General features: G+C 32.8%; 1 protein-coding gene across 9 annotated transcripts; it reads right to left on the reverse strand.

Annotated features, from left to right (window-relative positions):
• Positions 1–1,462: 1,462 nt before the first annotated feature.
• LOC105348570 (troponin T, skeletal muscle) lies at positions 1,463–17,164 on the reverse strand. Of its 9 annotated transcripts, none has more exons than XM_011458058.4 (15): positions 17,016–17,164; positions 12,342–12,387; positions 11,199–11,216; positions 10,809–10,853; positions 9,011–9,040; positions 8,421–8,454; positions 8,112–8,228; positions 7,849–7,935; positions 7,217–7,366; positions 4,536–4,748; positions 4,344–4,384; positions 4,178–4,219; positions 3,889–3,925; positions 3,312–3,546; positions 1,463–2,059 (listed from the first exon to the last, which is right to left on the reverse strand). In XM_011458058.4, the coding sequence occupies exons 2-14, from the start codon at positions 12,368–12,370 to the stop codon at positions 3,358–3,360; spliced, it is 1,032 nt and encodes a 343-aa protein (XP_011456360.2). In that variant the 5' UTR covers positions 12,371–12,387; positions 17,016–17,164; the 3' UTR covers positions 1,463–2,059; positions 3,312–3,357. The 9 variants fall into 9 exon arrangements, with proteins under 9 accessions (XP_011456360.2, XP_065941071.1, XP_034322898.1 ...); XM_066084999.1 differs by having other exon boundaries at positions 3,466–3,546; positions 17,016–17,160; XM_034467007.2 differs by lacking the exon at positions 11,199–11,216 and having other exon boundaries at positions 17,016–17,160.
• Between the last annotated feature and the right edge of the window lie 238 nt (positions 17,165–17,402).

Below are 17,402 nucleotides of genomic sequence, written 5' to 3' on the forward strand. Positions count from 1 at the left end.
CGAGCTGAAGGCTCAATAATGTGAACTTTTCTGATCACATGAGTCATTTTGTCTGTCGTCCGTCTGTCCGTAAACGTTTCACATTTTCAACATCCTCTCAAGAACCACTGGGCCGATTTCAACCAAACTTGGCAAAGGGAATTTAAAGTTGTGAAAATTAAGGAGCACACCCTTTCCAAGGGGAGATAATTAGAAATTATTGAAGATTAATGAGAAATTTTCAAAAATCTTCTTCTAAAGAGCCATTTGGCCAGGAAAGCCGAAATTTATGTGGAAGCATCCAAAGGTAGTGTAGATTCCAAGTTGTGAAAATCATGACTCCCGGGGGTAGGCTGGGGCCACAATGGAAAGTCAAATTTAACAAAGTAATATATAGAAGTAATCTTTAAAAATCTTCTTTTCTGAAACTGGTTGACTGGAAAAGCTGTAACTTGTGTGAATCATGATCACCGGGGGGGGGGGGGGGGGGGGGGGGTACAATGGAGAGTTACATAGAAATATAGACAGTAAATCTTTAACAAATATTTTTCTCCGAAACCGCTTAGCCAGAAAAGCTGAAACTCTTGAGGAAGAATCCTCAGGTAGGGAAGATTCAAGTTTATTCAAAGCATGATCCCCGGGGGTAGGTTAGTGGGGAAAAACTTTAAAAATCATCTTCTAAAACAAAGTTGTAACTTTAGTCAGTTCAGATAGTGTAGATTAAAATTTGTCAAAATCATATTCCTCAGGATTAGGGTTGGGTCACATCACATTGGGGGGTCCAATTTTACGAAGGAAAACTTTAAAATTATTCACAAAAACTCAATGTTATTATAATTATATGGTTTTACTTATGTGCAAGCATTTTGCATATTGTCGATTCTTTTAAAATTGTTTCGATTAGTTTAATGTAGGTTTAAATTTTATATATATAAACAGACGTTCATGATCTTCTCGAGAATTGCAATGCTCAAAATGTGATATGACTGTAAATTCATCCTGTTACAAAGGGGCTCAATGATAAATATAAGAATATGCAGGGTAACTTTTTTTTTATACAGGATCTTTTGAACGACATTGTTCAGATATTTTGTATAATTTTTATGACTCCATAAAGCTGATTTTATCTGAATCATGTCTATTGTTGTTCAGGTGAGCGATGTGGCCCATGGGCTTCATGTTGGTTGGATGGCCAACAAATTATACATCAAACAGATCTACCGAATTTTTAAAGATTTTTTAAGCCACAAACTATCATTTAATTAAAAAAAATTCTTTAAATATTTAGCTTTGAAAGATCATTTTCCTATATTTCTCTACAAAGCTCTCCTTGTAAAGGAGATTATAATATAGTCTTAATTATAAACCACCCAGCCTTCCTTTTCAATTAAATGCGCATATATTTTATGTACATACACCCAACAAAAAGATCAGCTGCAGTCAAAGGGAAATAATTCTTACAAACACAACGCCAACAAAGAGCAAGGATTTGGCCAAGTTTATTTACTGTGTCTATAAGGACTAGTCATATCACACATAGTCTTGGATGCATACATTGATAGATATATAAAGCAATAGACTGCTGCCTATCACCTAAACTGTCTTCAGTGGAAGAAGATGATCTCAATGAAAAACCCTCCATTTTGTTTACTCCACCCGAAATACTGAACAATTGTTGACAGTTTACTTTAAATCATTGGAACTACTTCCTCCACAAAAAATCAGTCCATCTTCTTTTCCGTTCCTTCTGGGGTATGTTCAATATCAAGACTATTGTTTCTTATACAATTATTTCAAAGGACTTCAGAAACAACATGCGAAAGAAATCCTTTGAAACAATACATGGCAATATTAACATTTTTACTTTTTCATAAATAAAAACAAAAAAATTTACAAAGCTAAAGAAATGAATAGCCTAGGATATCAAGAGATTAAAAACAAGTGAACGCAGTTACACATAGTCATTAGAGTTACAAGAATCTATATCCTCTCTCTACTGCTATCAGTCAATCAAGTCATTTTGGCTGTTCATGGGGATGTCGCCTCTTTGAAGATGGTTTATTTTTTCTATTGCGTTAATCTAAAAAAATAGAAACAAAGCATTGTGTTTAAATGACATCAATTTTTCTAGTTAAGCTTGATTAATCAAAGGCAAAATAGCTGATAATTAAACAACCAACCATTGCATGAAAATACATAAAATTAGATTTGATATAACTTGAAATAAAATATAATTTTATTTCAACTTAATCATAATGAAACTTTACTCGTTTTCTGTAAAAATCTAATATCAAAAAGTCCATTTTGACATTTAAAATGCAGTCAAATATTTCCACAGCAAGGTTTCTTGTACATGCCCATGCCAATGAGGACGAGGGTAAGGCCTCATTAGAAAGAAAAGACTTATTTTTTTAAACAGTCATCTTCATCAGGTGACAACATGGTCATGGTTTGCAGTGTGTGTATTTTCATGTTGATATAAGAGCTTAGGAGACAGATATTGTAGTAGAACATGATTATTTCTATAAATGGGAAACCATTTATACAAGAATGCATGCAAGTTCTGCAATAAATGTATCATTCTCATCCAACTACACAACAGAACAGTTCACTTTTTTGTTTCTTTTCTCTCAAAAACAACAACCATATACATAACACGAGCAGTCGTAGTTCATTTATACATATAGTGGAATCATTTAAATTTTTAACAATTTCTGTGGATTTTCCACTTTTACAGATTTGTGGAGGATATCTTACTGTAAATTCCTAATTACGGTAAACGCGAGGAATTAATATCCGTGTAAAATTGTGAGAAGTACCCTTCGCGGATTTTAGAAGCTCGCCATTATTTTTTCAGACTTGAGAACAATAAGAAATAAGGTAACGAGTTTAGCGATTGTGATTTTATATTCTCACGATTTGATACAAAACAGCAAGATAGCAGAATAAAGTACTCGCGTGATATAAGGAATTTACAGTATTTCCTTTAAGATATGATTATTCAAATAAAAACTGGACATTTAAATTATAGCAATTTATATAAGTGGATACAGAGTACCCCCATGAGATTCAAGACCCCTTCCAGAATCCCATAATTCCACAGTATGATACCAGTAGTTGATGTAGTAGCTTTATTTTAGACAACCCAAAGCTACAACAAGTTTTTCTTAGAGGGAGAAAAAACCCAAACCATGCCTGTTCTGAAGAATTTTGTGGATCTAGGTCAACCAAAGCCCAACTCAATGACCTACATGTCCAAAGAGCTATACACCAAGGAACACACTTTAGCAAGCAGGTCGGATGCTTCAGCTAAGTACGACACACTCCATTACCTGTTGACACCTAGGCTAACAGGATATGAGGGGTGGGGGGAGAGAGCTACTCCTCCCCTCCCTCTTCCTGACCCGCGTCTTCCTCCCCGCCTTCTTCACCTTCCTCGCCCTCTGTCTTTTTGGTTACGAAGGAAGGTTCTATAGGTTTACTTAACTCTTCAAAAAGTTCTAATCTCTGGCCGTAGGATCGGTGGTCTGTGTGGCGCTCGTACTTGCTGCATAGTTGGATCTTGGGCTAGAGAAAGAGAAAGCAATTCTTGGTTTAAAACTAATAATGGTAACATGAAAAATAAATTTTTGCTTGAATTAACAATACACTGTTTTATATACTATTTCCATTTCCAATATTTATTTCTTAAAAACCAATTTCAAAAATGAAATTTTCAATATAGTATCGAGAAATATACCCTCTTCTAATTTGATTAAAGCTAATTAATAGAAACTGACCCTCCCCTTAAAAAACATAAAATAAGATATTTTTAAGATTATGCCATAATTGAAAAACAAATCATATGAACCATACAGATATCTGTACACTGTGTACATGTTTATAGTGTTTGATGTTTTGTGTACTCACTGGGGCACCGGCGAATTTGTCTGCTAATCTGTCAAACCTGAGGAAACAAACATTTCATGTATTATTATAATGATCAATGATGATGAGGATGATTTAATATATATTTTTATTGTTACTCATAAACTTGAGCGCATATATCTTTTAGCATCAAAAATTTTTTTTGGAGAATGACCACTACTTAATTTCTTGTTTTACCTGAACAAATCCATGATTTCCACATTTACAAACTTACAATATGACAGTGTTTTAAGCATTCTTATAATACATGTTAATAAGAAAGCACACTTACGACTCATCAACCTGTGCAGATGACAGTCCTTTTCTTCCTTTTCTATTATAAAGAAAAACAGTATCGAAATTACACATGGATATTTGCCTAAAACATTTACAAACAGGTTTTTATTACCCATTGTATTGTCCATTTTATTAATTATTCACACACATACAATTCTCACCCTTTGCTCATCTGTCTTGCTCTCTCTGCAAGTTCAATCATCTACAAAACAAAGTTATACATTTATATATTTACTGCAGAGAGTAGAATTCATGTGTAGGCATTACACTAATAGTATTTTATATGTTTTCTGATTAATTAACGTTATGAGAACAATGCAGTTTAAAATTCCCCAGGACCAGCCTATACTTACATCATACTGCTGTCTCTTGAACTTCTCCTCGATGTCGTATTTTTCGTTCATCAGGCGGTAGATCTCCTTATGGAGCTCCTTGGCCTGTTCGGCCAGTTTCTCCTCGTCCAGTCCGGACAGGTCGGGGAGGGGCTTGATCCTCTGGGACAGGAAGGACCTCTTCTCGGCCTCAAGCTGCTCCTTAGATTTCTGGACCTCTCCCTGCTCGTTCTCCTACAGAAAAACACAGAGATACATACCATTCATTTTAAAATCCATAATGGATCATTAAAGTAACCGTTGTACATGTAAGGTTTAATGGAGAGTGTAGAAGCAGAGGCTATGTAATGTAAAGCTCAGTGTAAGTTATTGGAAACAAATTAAAATTAATTAATAGCAAGAATTATGAAAGCCACAACAACAATTTATACAGTTAAAATGTCAATTCTAAGTATTACAACAATTATATTCAGTTGATTATAATATCCACACATCTTTTTTTTTCAATTAAAAAGTATTAATAAAAATTTATGAAGTAAAAAAGTACAATAATTTTCCATGCAAAACTTTCAAGAGTTTTATTGTTAATCAAATTGGAAATTATAACTACATGTTAGTAAACAGATTAAGTCCAATGAATTAGTCTACAAATACATCAATTCTAACTGCTTAGTTTCCTCTTATAAAAATCTATGGATGTGCTGGGATCTAAAATATAATTTAATCTATCTTAAGTAGAATTTTTTATGTCTATTAAACAAAACACTCATGGGCACCAAACAAGTAAAGTGTATTTAGATTGGATGTTAACATTTTTTACATTTAGAGATGCTTCAATTGGGCCTCATTGGTTTAGAGGAATTATTTGAAATTCTTTATCATGATCACATTATACAAGGTTTATACAGATGTTTAATATTACTATTTTGCCAAGGAAAAAACTGTAATTTAAAGATTTTATCAACACCTTTTTATAATCTTGCTATTTTGTTAATGAGAAATAAAAGCTTGATGGAACTGCCTTTGTTACCAGGTCATTTTGATAATCTTCGTTCTTAAGAAACCTGCAGGAACAAACCAGTATATGCTTATCAACTAACATTATTTTTGGTCTTCTACAATGCAATTTAATTTATGCACGGAATTAAATATCACCTTCCCTGGTTAATCTGATCCAGCCATATTGTTCATCTTTGATATCATCCAACTAAAGATGGGAAAGGGGAGCAACTCAAACTTCAAATAAAACTGCAGTCTACACATCACAAAAGTTGAAGCTGGAGCTTAGAAAATTACATGCAGGTAACACCTTCATTAAATTGCGAATGATTACTTGTTATTACCTCATCATTGCAAATATTTCTTGCTACAACCATGCAGTCTTTTTAATAACGTATATGCATTATGTTGAAGATCATCTACTGTTACATAGTCTCTGGCACTGGTAAATTGTTATAATAAATATGTCATGAATAGTAAAAATTGGTTTACAGTAAAAAAATTGCCTATGGAATTTCATCTTTTTAATCTTAAGCTGATCATGCAAGCACATCATTCTCCATTCCCATTATTACTGATCTACATAATGTTTTGGCAGCTGCTTATGTATTGTAAGGGAAAGTATAAAAAAATATCACTGTCCAACCCAGTGCAAGGAAAAAGGAATTGGATTTGAAAACCAACTGAAAGAACCCACCTCTTCTGTCTATAAGAAAATGAAAGTAAGAAAAGATATAAGGATGAACTTGACATTTCAGAGAATTGAACAGTTACTCTGCCAGCATGATGGCTACGGATACATATATCAAGAGCTGTTTGTAACTAGCAGTTACCAGCAAACCCAGTATGTACCATTAAACTGAATCTTTAAAAGTTTTTTAAGACTTGTTCTCCTGATGATGATTCATACGAAAAGGAAAAATGTTTTTGCACTATCTTGATAACTGATTTTATGAAAATTCTTGTCGAGTAACATTAATCCATACAAAAAAATTTAAAATATGGAAGTTATTTATTCCAAATGAAGTATTATGATTTACCACAGAGTAGAAATAAATATGCTTCAAATGTCATTTTTGCTAGCCAAGGATTTTCAGACCTCTCCTCTGTATAGGAGAGGAGCAGACTGTAAACCCTTGGATAGTGAAGATACAAAATGTTTGCTGTATACAATACATGAAAAAAGGATCATAAATATCATAGTAAATATATATAAAATAAACTAAATATACAAGCAACATCTATTTTCTTCAGGACTTAGTAAAATAAAACGTGATACAATTTGCGGAGTCTTTAAATAATTTCAACATTAAATCGATGCATGACAATGCTCACCTACATTAAACACATTGTCAGAAAACAAATCTAAACCAAAGGGAGTACTCCATTCTCCCTCCCCCCCCCCCCACCCCCCGTCCTGACATGTTGGAGGAAGTTTGGATATAAAGATTTGCAAATACACTTTAAATTTAATTCCTTTGCTTGAAAACAGATATTTATAATTTTTTAAAAACTTATTTAATCATAATAAAATAACAATGCGTTTTCAAAGTTAAATAGAAAATCACAATCTGGTGTTGTGAAAGTTTTGGTGGCAGATGCATTAGGATAAGAACTTTACCAACAGCTGTTGGATTCTACGAATTTTGATAAATTAATATTTGAAAAAATGCACAAATAACTGAATAGAGCTTCTTAATTACCTCTCCAGTTTTTTCTCCATCGCTGTGTTTGGTGATGACAAAGTTTGGTTTACGCATGTTCTTAATGCATTCCTCTTGTTCCTTGCGTTTTCTGTCACGTTCTTCTTTTCTCTGTTTTTCTTCTTCTGCTTTCTTCTTTCTTTTCTCTTCCTGTGAAATATAGACCTTGTTGTTATAAAACTTCATCGAATAGCTCATCACTATATTCTTTGGTATAGTTTTTAAATATCAAATTTACAGATATCTCTACAAACTTGTTATTTTTAACCAATGGTCCTAAAAAAAACCCAACAACTGTGAATTTTAAAATCTCAAGAGTTGTTTTTGAAACACTTCTAAATCTATAAGAATCAATATATTTATGATATAAAACTGATGATGTACTATACAAATTTAATTTCACCAATTTTTAGAAAAATAGAGGTCGCAGATTCTTAGTTCCTAGAAACTTGTACCGGGTATCAATAAAACATGCGTATAGGAAAATCAAGATTTCATCTTGATGACAATGCAGATCAACAAATCAAATTTGACACATTTGAAGATGAATCTGTGCATGCCAATTTGACATGAGTCATTGCAGTAATTAACAATGCACAGGGAGCAAGAGCACCTGTTGTAACAGCACTTACCTCCTCAGCCTTCCTGCGGGCCTCCTCCTGTACCCTCATTTCAGCCAGCCTCCTATCTTCCTCTTCTCGCTCCCTCTTGCGTTGTTCCTACAAAGGGCACATAACTCTAACCAAATACCAAAAAACATAAAAAAGTTTATGTTAATTATTTTTCTCTTCTAATATTCTTAGCTGGTTTAAGTAACTTTTAAACAAATTTCTGTCTTCACAAACTGTATGTCATCTTCGCATACCTTTTTATTTTAATGAACAAATATACTTACTCTTTTTTCACGGAGAGCTTGAATTTCCTGTTGTTCTTTCTCGCGTTCCTCTTTCCTCTGCTCTTCAAACTCGGCTATTTCTTGTGCCACCTTCTCAGCCTTCCTCCTGGCTGCTTCCTGTAAAGTTTATTTCATAGGGTACTAATTGTTAGGTAAAATGTCTATCAGATATGAAGGAAAACTCTTGTTTAACAAAGTTGTTTAACTCCTTCGTATTAAATATTTTTAAAGAATCAGTAAAAAAAACATTGTAAACCACATTGTAACAAAGGAACCATTCAATATACCAGTATGTCAAATAAAACTCACCTCCATAGCTCTCTTTGCTTCATTCTCGGAAGCTCTGTAAAATTAAGACAAAAGTCTTAAAAATATACATGTAAATATTAAGCAGAATCGCTAGATCTACAAGTTAAACAACTGTCAAACCACACCATGCAAAAACAACCTGCTTTTAATACTAATCATGTATAATCTTTTACAACACCCCCCCCTAATTTCACACAAAATTGTTACGGCAGTCATGCTCTCTCTCTCTCTCTCTCTTTCTCTCTCTCTCTCTCTCTCATTGTTTTAATCAATAATCACAAAGCTCTAAGATCTACAGCAATGTAAAACCACAAAACTATATAATCTACATAACAGTCATCAATAGAAATACTTGGCATTTATACTAGAAAACTTCACACATACTATTTGAAATTTTACAGACTACCCACACCATTCCAATTTTGGAGTTTATTTCTAGCTCCTAAATAAGTTCATTGTTATTTATAATAACTTCAGCAGCCATCTAGACTGTACACACACCTCAATCCTGACTATGAGGCTGATCTACAAGGAATCTCATCACTCTGTATATCTACCAATGCTTCAACACTTTACATAAACTGACTTACTGCTCATTCTGCTCAGTAGGAGTTACTTCCCTTTAATTGAGAAAACATGACAACTTAAAATTTCACCTTTCAAATGTGATTAATAGCCATGCAGCAGAAAAAAAAGTTATTTTTCTAACTCTAATGTGAAACTGTGAACAAATTAATATTAGAATTTAATGTATATAATATTATGTATTAAAACAACAGTTTTCTTTTGTCGATTGTGATACATGCAGTATATATCCAAAAAAATTAATTTTTAGTTTCTCACTCACTGCCATATAAAGTAAGATTATTGATAAGGAAAAATATTACAAATTGAGTTATTCTTATAAAAAAAATGAAGTAAAATACCTGCTTGCCACATTATACTTTGCAATTTTTGGCCTAAGAAACTAAAGATTAACTTTTTGATCTGTTTTACAAATATCAGTTAAACGAAATCAACAGTTTACCCAGAAATAACCGTGGAATGGGTGGTAGCATAAAGAGCAGGTAGAACAATTTAGCTCTCCAGAATAACTTTGCAAGACTGACAGGAGAGCTGATCAAGTTCTGTTCCACTGATTTTGAAGTCTCTGAATTCATTTATAATAAGAATTACCAGATCATTGTTTTTTGTTCCTTTTTACACTGATCCATATCTCCTGAACCAAGAATACACTACCAACCTCTCCATGGTTCATTCTGGAACATTCTTCACCAATGGAACACATTATGCATAAAATCATTAATCATGAAGTCAGCTTTGATTAATTGTATATTACACATAAACTCTTAAACAAATGTTAGTGTATGTATCTCAATATGTATACATCATATGCAATACAAATATGCATCATATACCTGTAATATTTTTTTTTTATCTGCATTTTACTATAAAATCTATCATATAATATTAAATCAATCTCACAACACTACCCAGACTTCGAACACATATATGACCCACTGTGACCTGATTGACACTTAGGTCAAGATACTTAAATAGTGTGTTTCTGCTTCCTTCACTGACCAGCTAGCCCTTGGTTTTTTTATTGAAATATTTGTTTTAAATATAGATGTTATAAAGGGTTACACATTGAAGAATTCTCGTACATGTCTAATGCTAATGCCGTCAGCAATTAAGAAACACGAAAATTGTGTTTAGTGTATTTGAGATTTTACACAAGGGGCCATTTGCCTGGCCAAGTTTGAAAACAACAATAACATGTATTAAATTCCCTCAATTATGACCTTTTTACAGGTTGGAATAGGAAACACACTATCTATATTCATCTAGGTCTAAAAATTCTTAAAGCTTATGCTGAAGTTCATCAGGCCACAATTCAACATATTCTTGTTTGATGGACTCCAACCAAATATTTTTTGTAGGCTGGAAGATTAAGTATATAAAGTCTACCGTATTCTAAAAGAAAACTTAAAATTAATCAATTAAAACTCAATTTTGTTGCAAAAAGAGAATAATAATTGTAGTAAAGGTGATTTTGGTGGTTCAATTGAAATACATCAAACAATTCATTTTCATATTGTTGCATGGCTCCAGTAAAAGAATTAAAAACCAATATGAACAGCATCTCAGTCATAGATCCATGTTCAATCTCACAAAATCTTCATATTCAAAAGATTCACATCTATGTATCAATGAAAAATAACTAGCTGTATACTCAAAACAGCAATAACTGCACACACTATGTATAGCTAAATGCCAAAAATAATTCAAATTCCATAGACATCCTTCTCCTAGCTTGATCAATCAGCTAACCAGTGTATATCTAAAAGCAAACCAGCTCAGCACACATACAAATCTAAAACTCACGGAGTTGGTGCAACGGGGGCGGCTACAAATGTAACCTCCTCGGGGCTATCAGAGAAAAATTAGTGCCTGTTATTTGAACTCTATATACATTTTTTTAATCCTCTCATTCATTAGATACATCTATAATCCATGCATAGCCTTATTAATCAGTTGTTACTTGCATATAGAATCAGATATACATCTTAGATTTTATATCTTCTAAAAACTCAGTTCAACAATAGTAAGACGGTTATTAAGTATTAATATTCAAATTAGTTTGGTTACAACACTGAATGTTAAATGTTAGAGAAGCTGTATTTCACAAATATTACTAATAAGATCATCAATACAGTTCTTTCTCTGTGTTTGTTTAATGTTTATGTTTATCTAAGCCTTAGCATGAAAACTTACGCATCTGTAACCTCCTCTCTGTAAAAAACATGATTTTCAATTCAATGTTTGTTTGATCATGGCGCATACAGAATAAGCAAACCTGTACCTGACTGAAAATGAATCTGTAAAAGGCAAGCAAAAATAAACAGGGGAAGGGTGAGGAAGTGAGAGGGAGCATATCAAAATTATCTGGAAAAGAAGTTAACTGTCCATCCTATTTAAACTTCTGCAGTTTAAATTGAAACATGAGAAAATTTTCAATTATCTATGCTTTACTTTAACAAAAAGACCTAAACTTGACTCAGTTGGCTGCTGAAAATATGTGAAAAATTCATAAAAGTTTCAAGTTTAATGACAAATACTCTTGATTGTCATAGGAAGTGACAATTTACAGATACTCTTACAAATAAATTTGATAAAAGAATGTTTTGAAACTTCTTCACATGATTTCTCAGACACAGAGAAGTCTTTTGCAGATCTTTGAAAAACTTTTGACCCATATTAAAGAAAATGATGACAGGTGCACAAATAAGTAAACAAATAAAGAAGCATTCAATTTTTAAAAAAGAAAAGGTTTCCACTGTTGGCTGTCCAATTTGAAAATAAACAAATGTGTTTCATAATAGCAGAGTTTAATAAATGGATTTTAACTATGTGTGTGGTTTTCTTAAAAAAGTTCTGCCTGTTTATTTTTTTTTCTTCTACCCCATATATTGGATGTGTAATTTGGGTGTCAAAGAGGTCTACATCAATTAAATTAAAATTCAGTAAATGATATGTATGTCTGAACAAAACTGAATCATAAATAATAAATTTTTTTCCTATAAATCATGATTTCATTGAAATATAGAATTAAACTAAGACTTAATGAAGCATTTCTGTTTTTCTATATACTGGTACCGGTGTTCTATACAGGGCTATTTTCGCCTCATGTTATTTTCATCTGATTACATTCAAACATACTGAAAGTTGCAGTTAAGAGATACATATATTTTATAATTAAAATCACTTTTTTAAATTACCCTAGATTTCATTAGCATTAGTCACATTAGGTTTTACCCAAAGACATTGCACCCGAATCAGGCAAAAAATAATGAGAGAAAATTTTATTGCATACAATATAGGTATGCGAACAAAATATAATGTCAGAGAAATACTTACGGGGGATTGTGAGATTCGTCGTCAGACATGTTGGAAATTTAGAAACCTGAAATAATATCAGAAAATCATGATATGCAATGGCTTATCAATAAATACATGTCAAACAAATCCTATTCAGAACATTATTCTATTCATTTTACAAATGCAATTTCCTAATATTTTCACATTACATACAGTTTAGACATTTCATAACAGCATCTCACAGCATCAATAAAATATTAGGTTTCCTAATTCCCAAAACACCCTGGGTGTTAATTAGAATGTGTATGGTAATTAAGCCAGTGATGACCTTCATCTCCTTTGATTATCACGATATCATCAGTTTATTCAATCTACTCAGACTAATTTTCAATAAATCATGCTGATTCAATATATCCTAGTTTTGACCAACACCAATGATTTAGGAAACTTAAGTCTAACCATTGCAAATCTTAATTAATAAACTTTATTTCATAGAAAAGTTGAAGAAAAATATTCTTAGTGTTTGATCTTTCTCATGATCGACCATTTTCTCATCTTTTTAACTCAGGTGCATGATCATTTGAAAAATATATCCAAATCTGCTTTCATGAGCAGTTATTTTAAAGAGGAGTTACTATATGGGTAAAGATTATTACTGAGACATTTGAACACATTGTAATTTTCTATTCAATAGCTCTAGGTACATGTTCTAAAAACTTAACTTGCCATCTCCCTACAGATTCTGATACTGACTACAAGAGCACAAAGATACTGACTACCTGAGTACAGAGGTTCTCTGTCCAGTTGAAAAGGAAAAGAACACCTATTCGCAGCTGTTTAATTAAGTTCAAATGATTTTTTTAAAGTTAAAATATTTTAGCAATGTGGGTCTAAAATTTCAGTCACTTGAATAAACATGAACCAGTAGTTATTCAGAAATATGACATAAAGATAAGCAACTTTAGTCTTATAATGACTCATTCTGGAATTGGAAACATGTCTCTAGTACAAATGATCCTTGCTTCAGTGAAAAAAAAGGTTGGGTATAGCAAATCTAAAAACTTATTCTACATTTATAGGCACACCATTATTGTGTACCAAATCAACTGATTGTCAGATAGAGACTAGCATAGTGGTATCATAGAAGTTGAGGGAACGTAAAACGGCTCAAAATGATAAACATGTACTTATGGTGTACATGTACTGATAACATGCTATGACATAGATAAATAAACAAGACAATATTTAACCTTCCAATGACTTCCAAATCTTACCATAAACAAAGAGAACAAAACAACCACAATTAACTCACCAATAGGTACTATATAGGGAAGCCTTCACAACAAAAGAAGCTGACTTATCACACAAGAAAACCAGAGGCAGGAGTGGGCTACATGTGAGGGTGTTTATGCTGACTTGTGATATATTTGTAAACTAGAACCACATGCTCCCCTGCTGTTACTGCTACTACTGAGGATGATGCCAGTGGGTGCTTCTGATGGCAGCACATTCCTACCCCCTACTGACTATCTATATACATCTAAAGACACATAATGCCTCAAGCTAAAAAGTACAGAGATAGTAAGGGTAGTTGGGGGAGGGGGATGGGGAGGGGGGTAAATAAGATGTCTTTGTCTATCATGTCATCTACAGCTGTATGACTTAATTTCTGACTTACTAAACAAAAAACATGTTTTGCGAGTTCCAATGTCTGTGTGGGATCAGTCAACAGAGTCATTGTGGCATTTATTGAGAGTTCGCATTACTAAGTATGAAAGTGTGTTAATGTATTCCAATATGAGTTACATTATGCTGCTGTACACCATCTGTTGTGTATATCTATACTACCTATATATACACTGTATTTGTTTTCAAGTTACCACTAAAAAGATTGGACTTCCATTATTCTGACATAATTTCAATAAACAACCATTAATTAAAAAGACTTTCAGATAACTTTATTACGATGGGTGCATAGCGAGACCCACTAGAAGGAAAGTCAAAGAAAAAGATGGAACCCTTAACAGTCTATCAATGGAAGTGTCATCTTGTTGGCTACAGGGAGCAAATCCCTACACCTCTCCACTCCTCCCCCTTACTCCCATTAAAAAAAAATGTACCATGCAATTCCAGCATAACTATCCGTACAATAAAAAATAGACCAAAATTTTAGACAATATTTACTATATTTCAAAGTTACAGTCTATAAATTCACCATTACAAAATAGCAAAAGAAGGTAAAGAGGACAAACTGCCTACCTTGCCCAGGAATAGAGAAGAATAATAGGGAAACTTTACTCACGCAAAACGCAAAAAAACCTGGAACATGGTTTATGTGTAAGAAAAAGAAATTGCTTCTCAAGATAAATTCCTACCACTGGAATGTATGGATTTATTTTTAGCTGATGCGTTTCTTGATCTAAACCCAAGCATGAAAGCTGGAGTGGGCTTATTTTCTGATATCTCAGGAAAGATTTATGTGAAAAGAGTTTATACATACATGCATTAAAACCTGTTTGGATCCCTAGAAAATTAATGCTGTTAAATTTTCAATTACCAGTGGATTGATAGACAAAACATCCTTAACATTCTAATCTTAGCCCCCTGTTGTAATTTGAAGACAGATGCAGATCTTGCAAATACAAAATATACCTAGTACCGGGGGGTATGTTAATGTGAAAACACTTGTAGGTTTTATGCTGCACAATCTCAATAAAAACTTGATTAATTTTCCAATAATTTTGTTTGAATCAATTATCTGAATGGTTCTCGCTGAAAGATGTGCCACAACAGTTCTATACCAAATACCAAAGCTTGATCACATAGCTAATCATACTACAGAACTTAAAAAATAAAATTAGAGGGCCAGCTTTATATCCCTTGGTAAGAAGTGGATGAGAGTCATTGACTCCACCTACATGGGACCCAAGTCTATTGCAGATTAGCTGCCAGCATAATTTAACATGTAACAGTTCTATTTCACCTGGGTAGACTAAACGATGAAAAGAAAGGGCCTTGTCCAACAACACAATACACATTAAGTACCGATAAACACAGTGGGGCTTGAACCACCAACCTTTGGGCTACTTGCCTAACATCCATGACCACTGATCCATGTTCAGAAGCCAATGATATAATATTGAAAGAATATAAATATATAAAAAAAAAACATTTTGTGAGCATCTTCTTGCAATAATCCTATAAAAGCACTGATCATTCCATTATAAATTGATAACTTACTCAAAAGATACGTTTACAGTAACAAAAATTGGTTTGAGGAATATAATAATTCATAGAGGATTTGTTTCATGAAAGTGGATGAATATCATGAATCCCCTAGTAAATCTATCATATGCCATACTGCCCTGAAATATTAGAGAGAGTGTTCCTTGACATTCTATATGGAATACCATCATCTATAAAATATGTTCCAATTTGATGTCACAATAAGTACAGCTTATTCTTGATAACTCAGTTTGCAACACTATAATTTCAGATACAACAAAGACCTTTTAGATAGTACTATGGTTTATCTACTTTCAATATAGTCCTTGATAACGAAGATAACATCTTGTTCACAATAGCTTCCCTACCCCTTAACAAGCTATTCTCTTTTAAGAAGTAGACAGGCATAGCCTACATCCACAAAGTGGATGTAGGCTTATATGCTTATATCCACTTCTCAAAAGAGAATACTTTCAAAGCTACCAAGAGTATTCAAATTATTCATTGACAAATATCTTCTGAAAATTTGCTTAAACAACAAACTTAACCTGTTTGTCATTCAACAGAACTAATCTAAAACACATGTCATGTGTCATAAGCAAATCTACCAAACATAACATATACATGTACTACTCTGTACAAGTGTAATCCAGAAGTGGAAAGTTGCTTCCATGTCTACCAGTACATATGACATGCTTATACCTTTGATTTTAATAAATCCTTAAGAATTAGTTGTTTTTTTTAAAGAATGTTAACATTATATGTATTTTTTTCTTCTTTTAATATCAGAATATTCATCATGTTGCATGTCATACATCCTAAATATGATATACATGTACAAAAGAAACAAAACCAATTTGATATTGTACTTATCTTCTTGCCTTAGACTTGGCCTAGTCTATCTAGGTTTGGAAAACTTTGAAACATAACCAAAGGTCATAAAAACATCATAAAATGTACCGGCCCAGAATTACAAGTAAATAAATATCAAAATTTGTACATAAAATACCTGTTTCATTAAACATTCTAACATATTCATATATTTCAAGTAACAAATGAAAGTATTTAGGTGTTATTTTTGGAAATGTGTTCATAAGAAACTTCATTCTGGATAGTTTGACAGCTCCAAGTGGCAACTGTCATGTGTAAAGCTGACCGTATATACATGTATGAACATTTCGTCAAAAGCTGCAAGCAGGTATATTATTTTTGTAGAAAGAGTCATTGCCAATCATATGTAATCCATGTTGAAATAATGGGTTGAGAGAGAGGAAGGGGAGACATGAAAATTTAGAAACATGGAGAAAAGATCAGGGAGGAAAACAAACTGTCATGAATTACTGCTAGAATATTAAGAGATAAAATAAAAACTCTATGGTATTTTAAACCTCACAACACACAGGGCTATATATTTCTATCAAAATATTGAAATATATTCAAGTTTGACAAAGTTGGAATGGGTTGAATGCAAAATTTTTGAGACCCTACCTATAGATGTCGAAAACAAAGATGGCTGCCAGGAACTTTATCGTCTGCTGGAATGTGTTGTTAGGAAGAAGAAGCAAGGAGCATCTCCCACGTTACAGCATTCACTTACAACTTCGGACCCAATCCATTGCCCCTGAGGGTTAAACTGGAATAGAACTCCCAAAAATAGAAACCTTGCAATGGGTTTATGACTTTTAAAAATCAAAATTTCACAACTTACTAATTCTTATAACTTTTTAAATACTGGATGCAAATATATATATATATTTAAAACAAATTAAATAATATATATTTGTAAAATCTGAAACCTATCCTCCCCCAAGCATAGAAGTGGAATGCTCCACCACATGCAGATGATAAAGTTCTGTCTTTGCTCAGTGGGATGCC

This window comes from Magallana gigas, chromosome 5 (genome assembly GCF_963853765.1).
Source record: "Magallana gigas chromosome 5, xbMagGiga1.1, whole genome shotgun sequence".
NCBI lineage: Eukaryota > Metazoa > Mollusca > Bivalvia > Ostreida > Ostreidae > Magallana > Magallana gigas.

Excerpts from the sequence above, each read along its gene's own strand:
- LOC105348570 (XM_011458058.4), bottom strand. The coding sequence starts at position 12,370 with ATGTCTGACGACGAATCTCACAATCCCCC. Across the intron at positions 9,041-10,808 it reads GCCCCCGTTGCACCAACTCC|GGAAGTAACTCCTACTGAGC; the intron begins GTGAGTTTTAGA and ends TCTCAATTAAAG. Across the intron at positions 3,926-4,177 it reads TCTGCACAGGTTGATGAGTC|GTTTGACAGATTAGCAGACA; the intron begins GTAAGTGTGCTT and ends TTGTTTCCTCAG.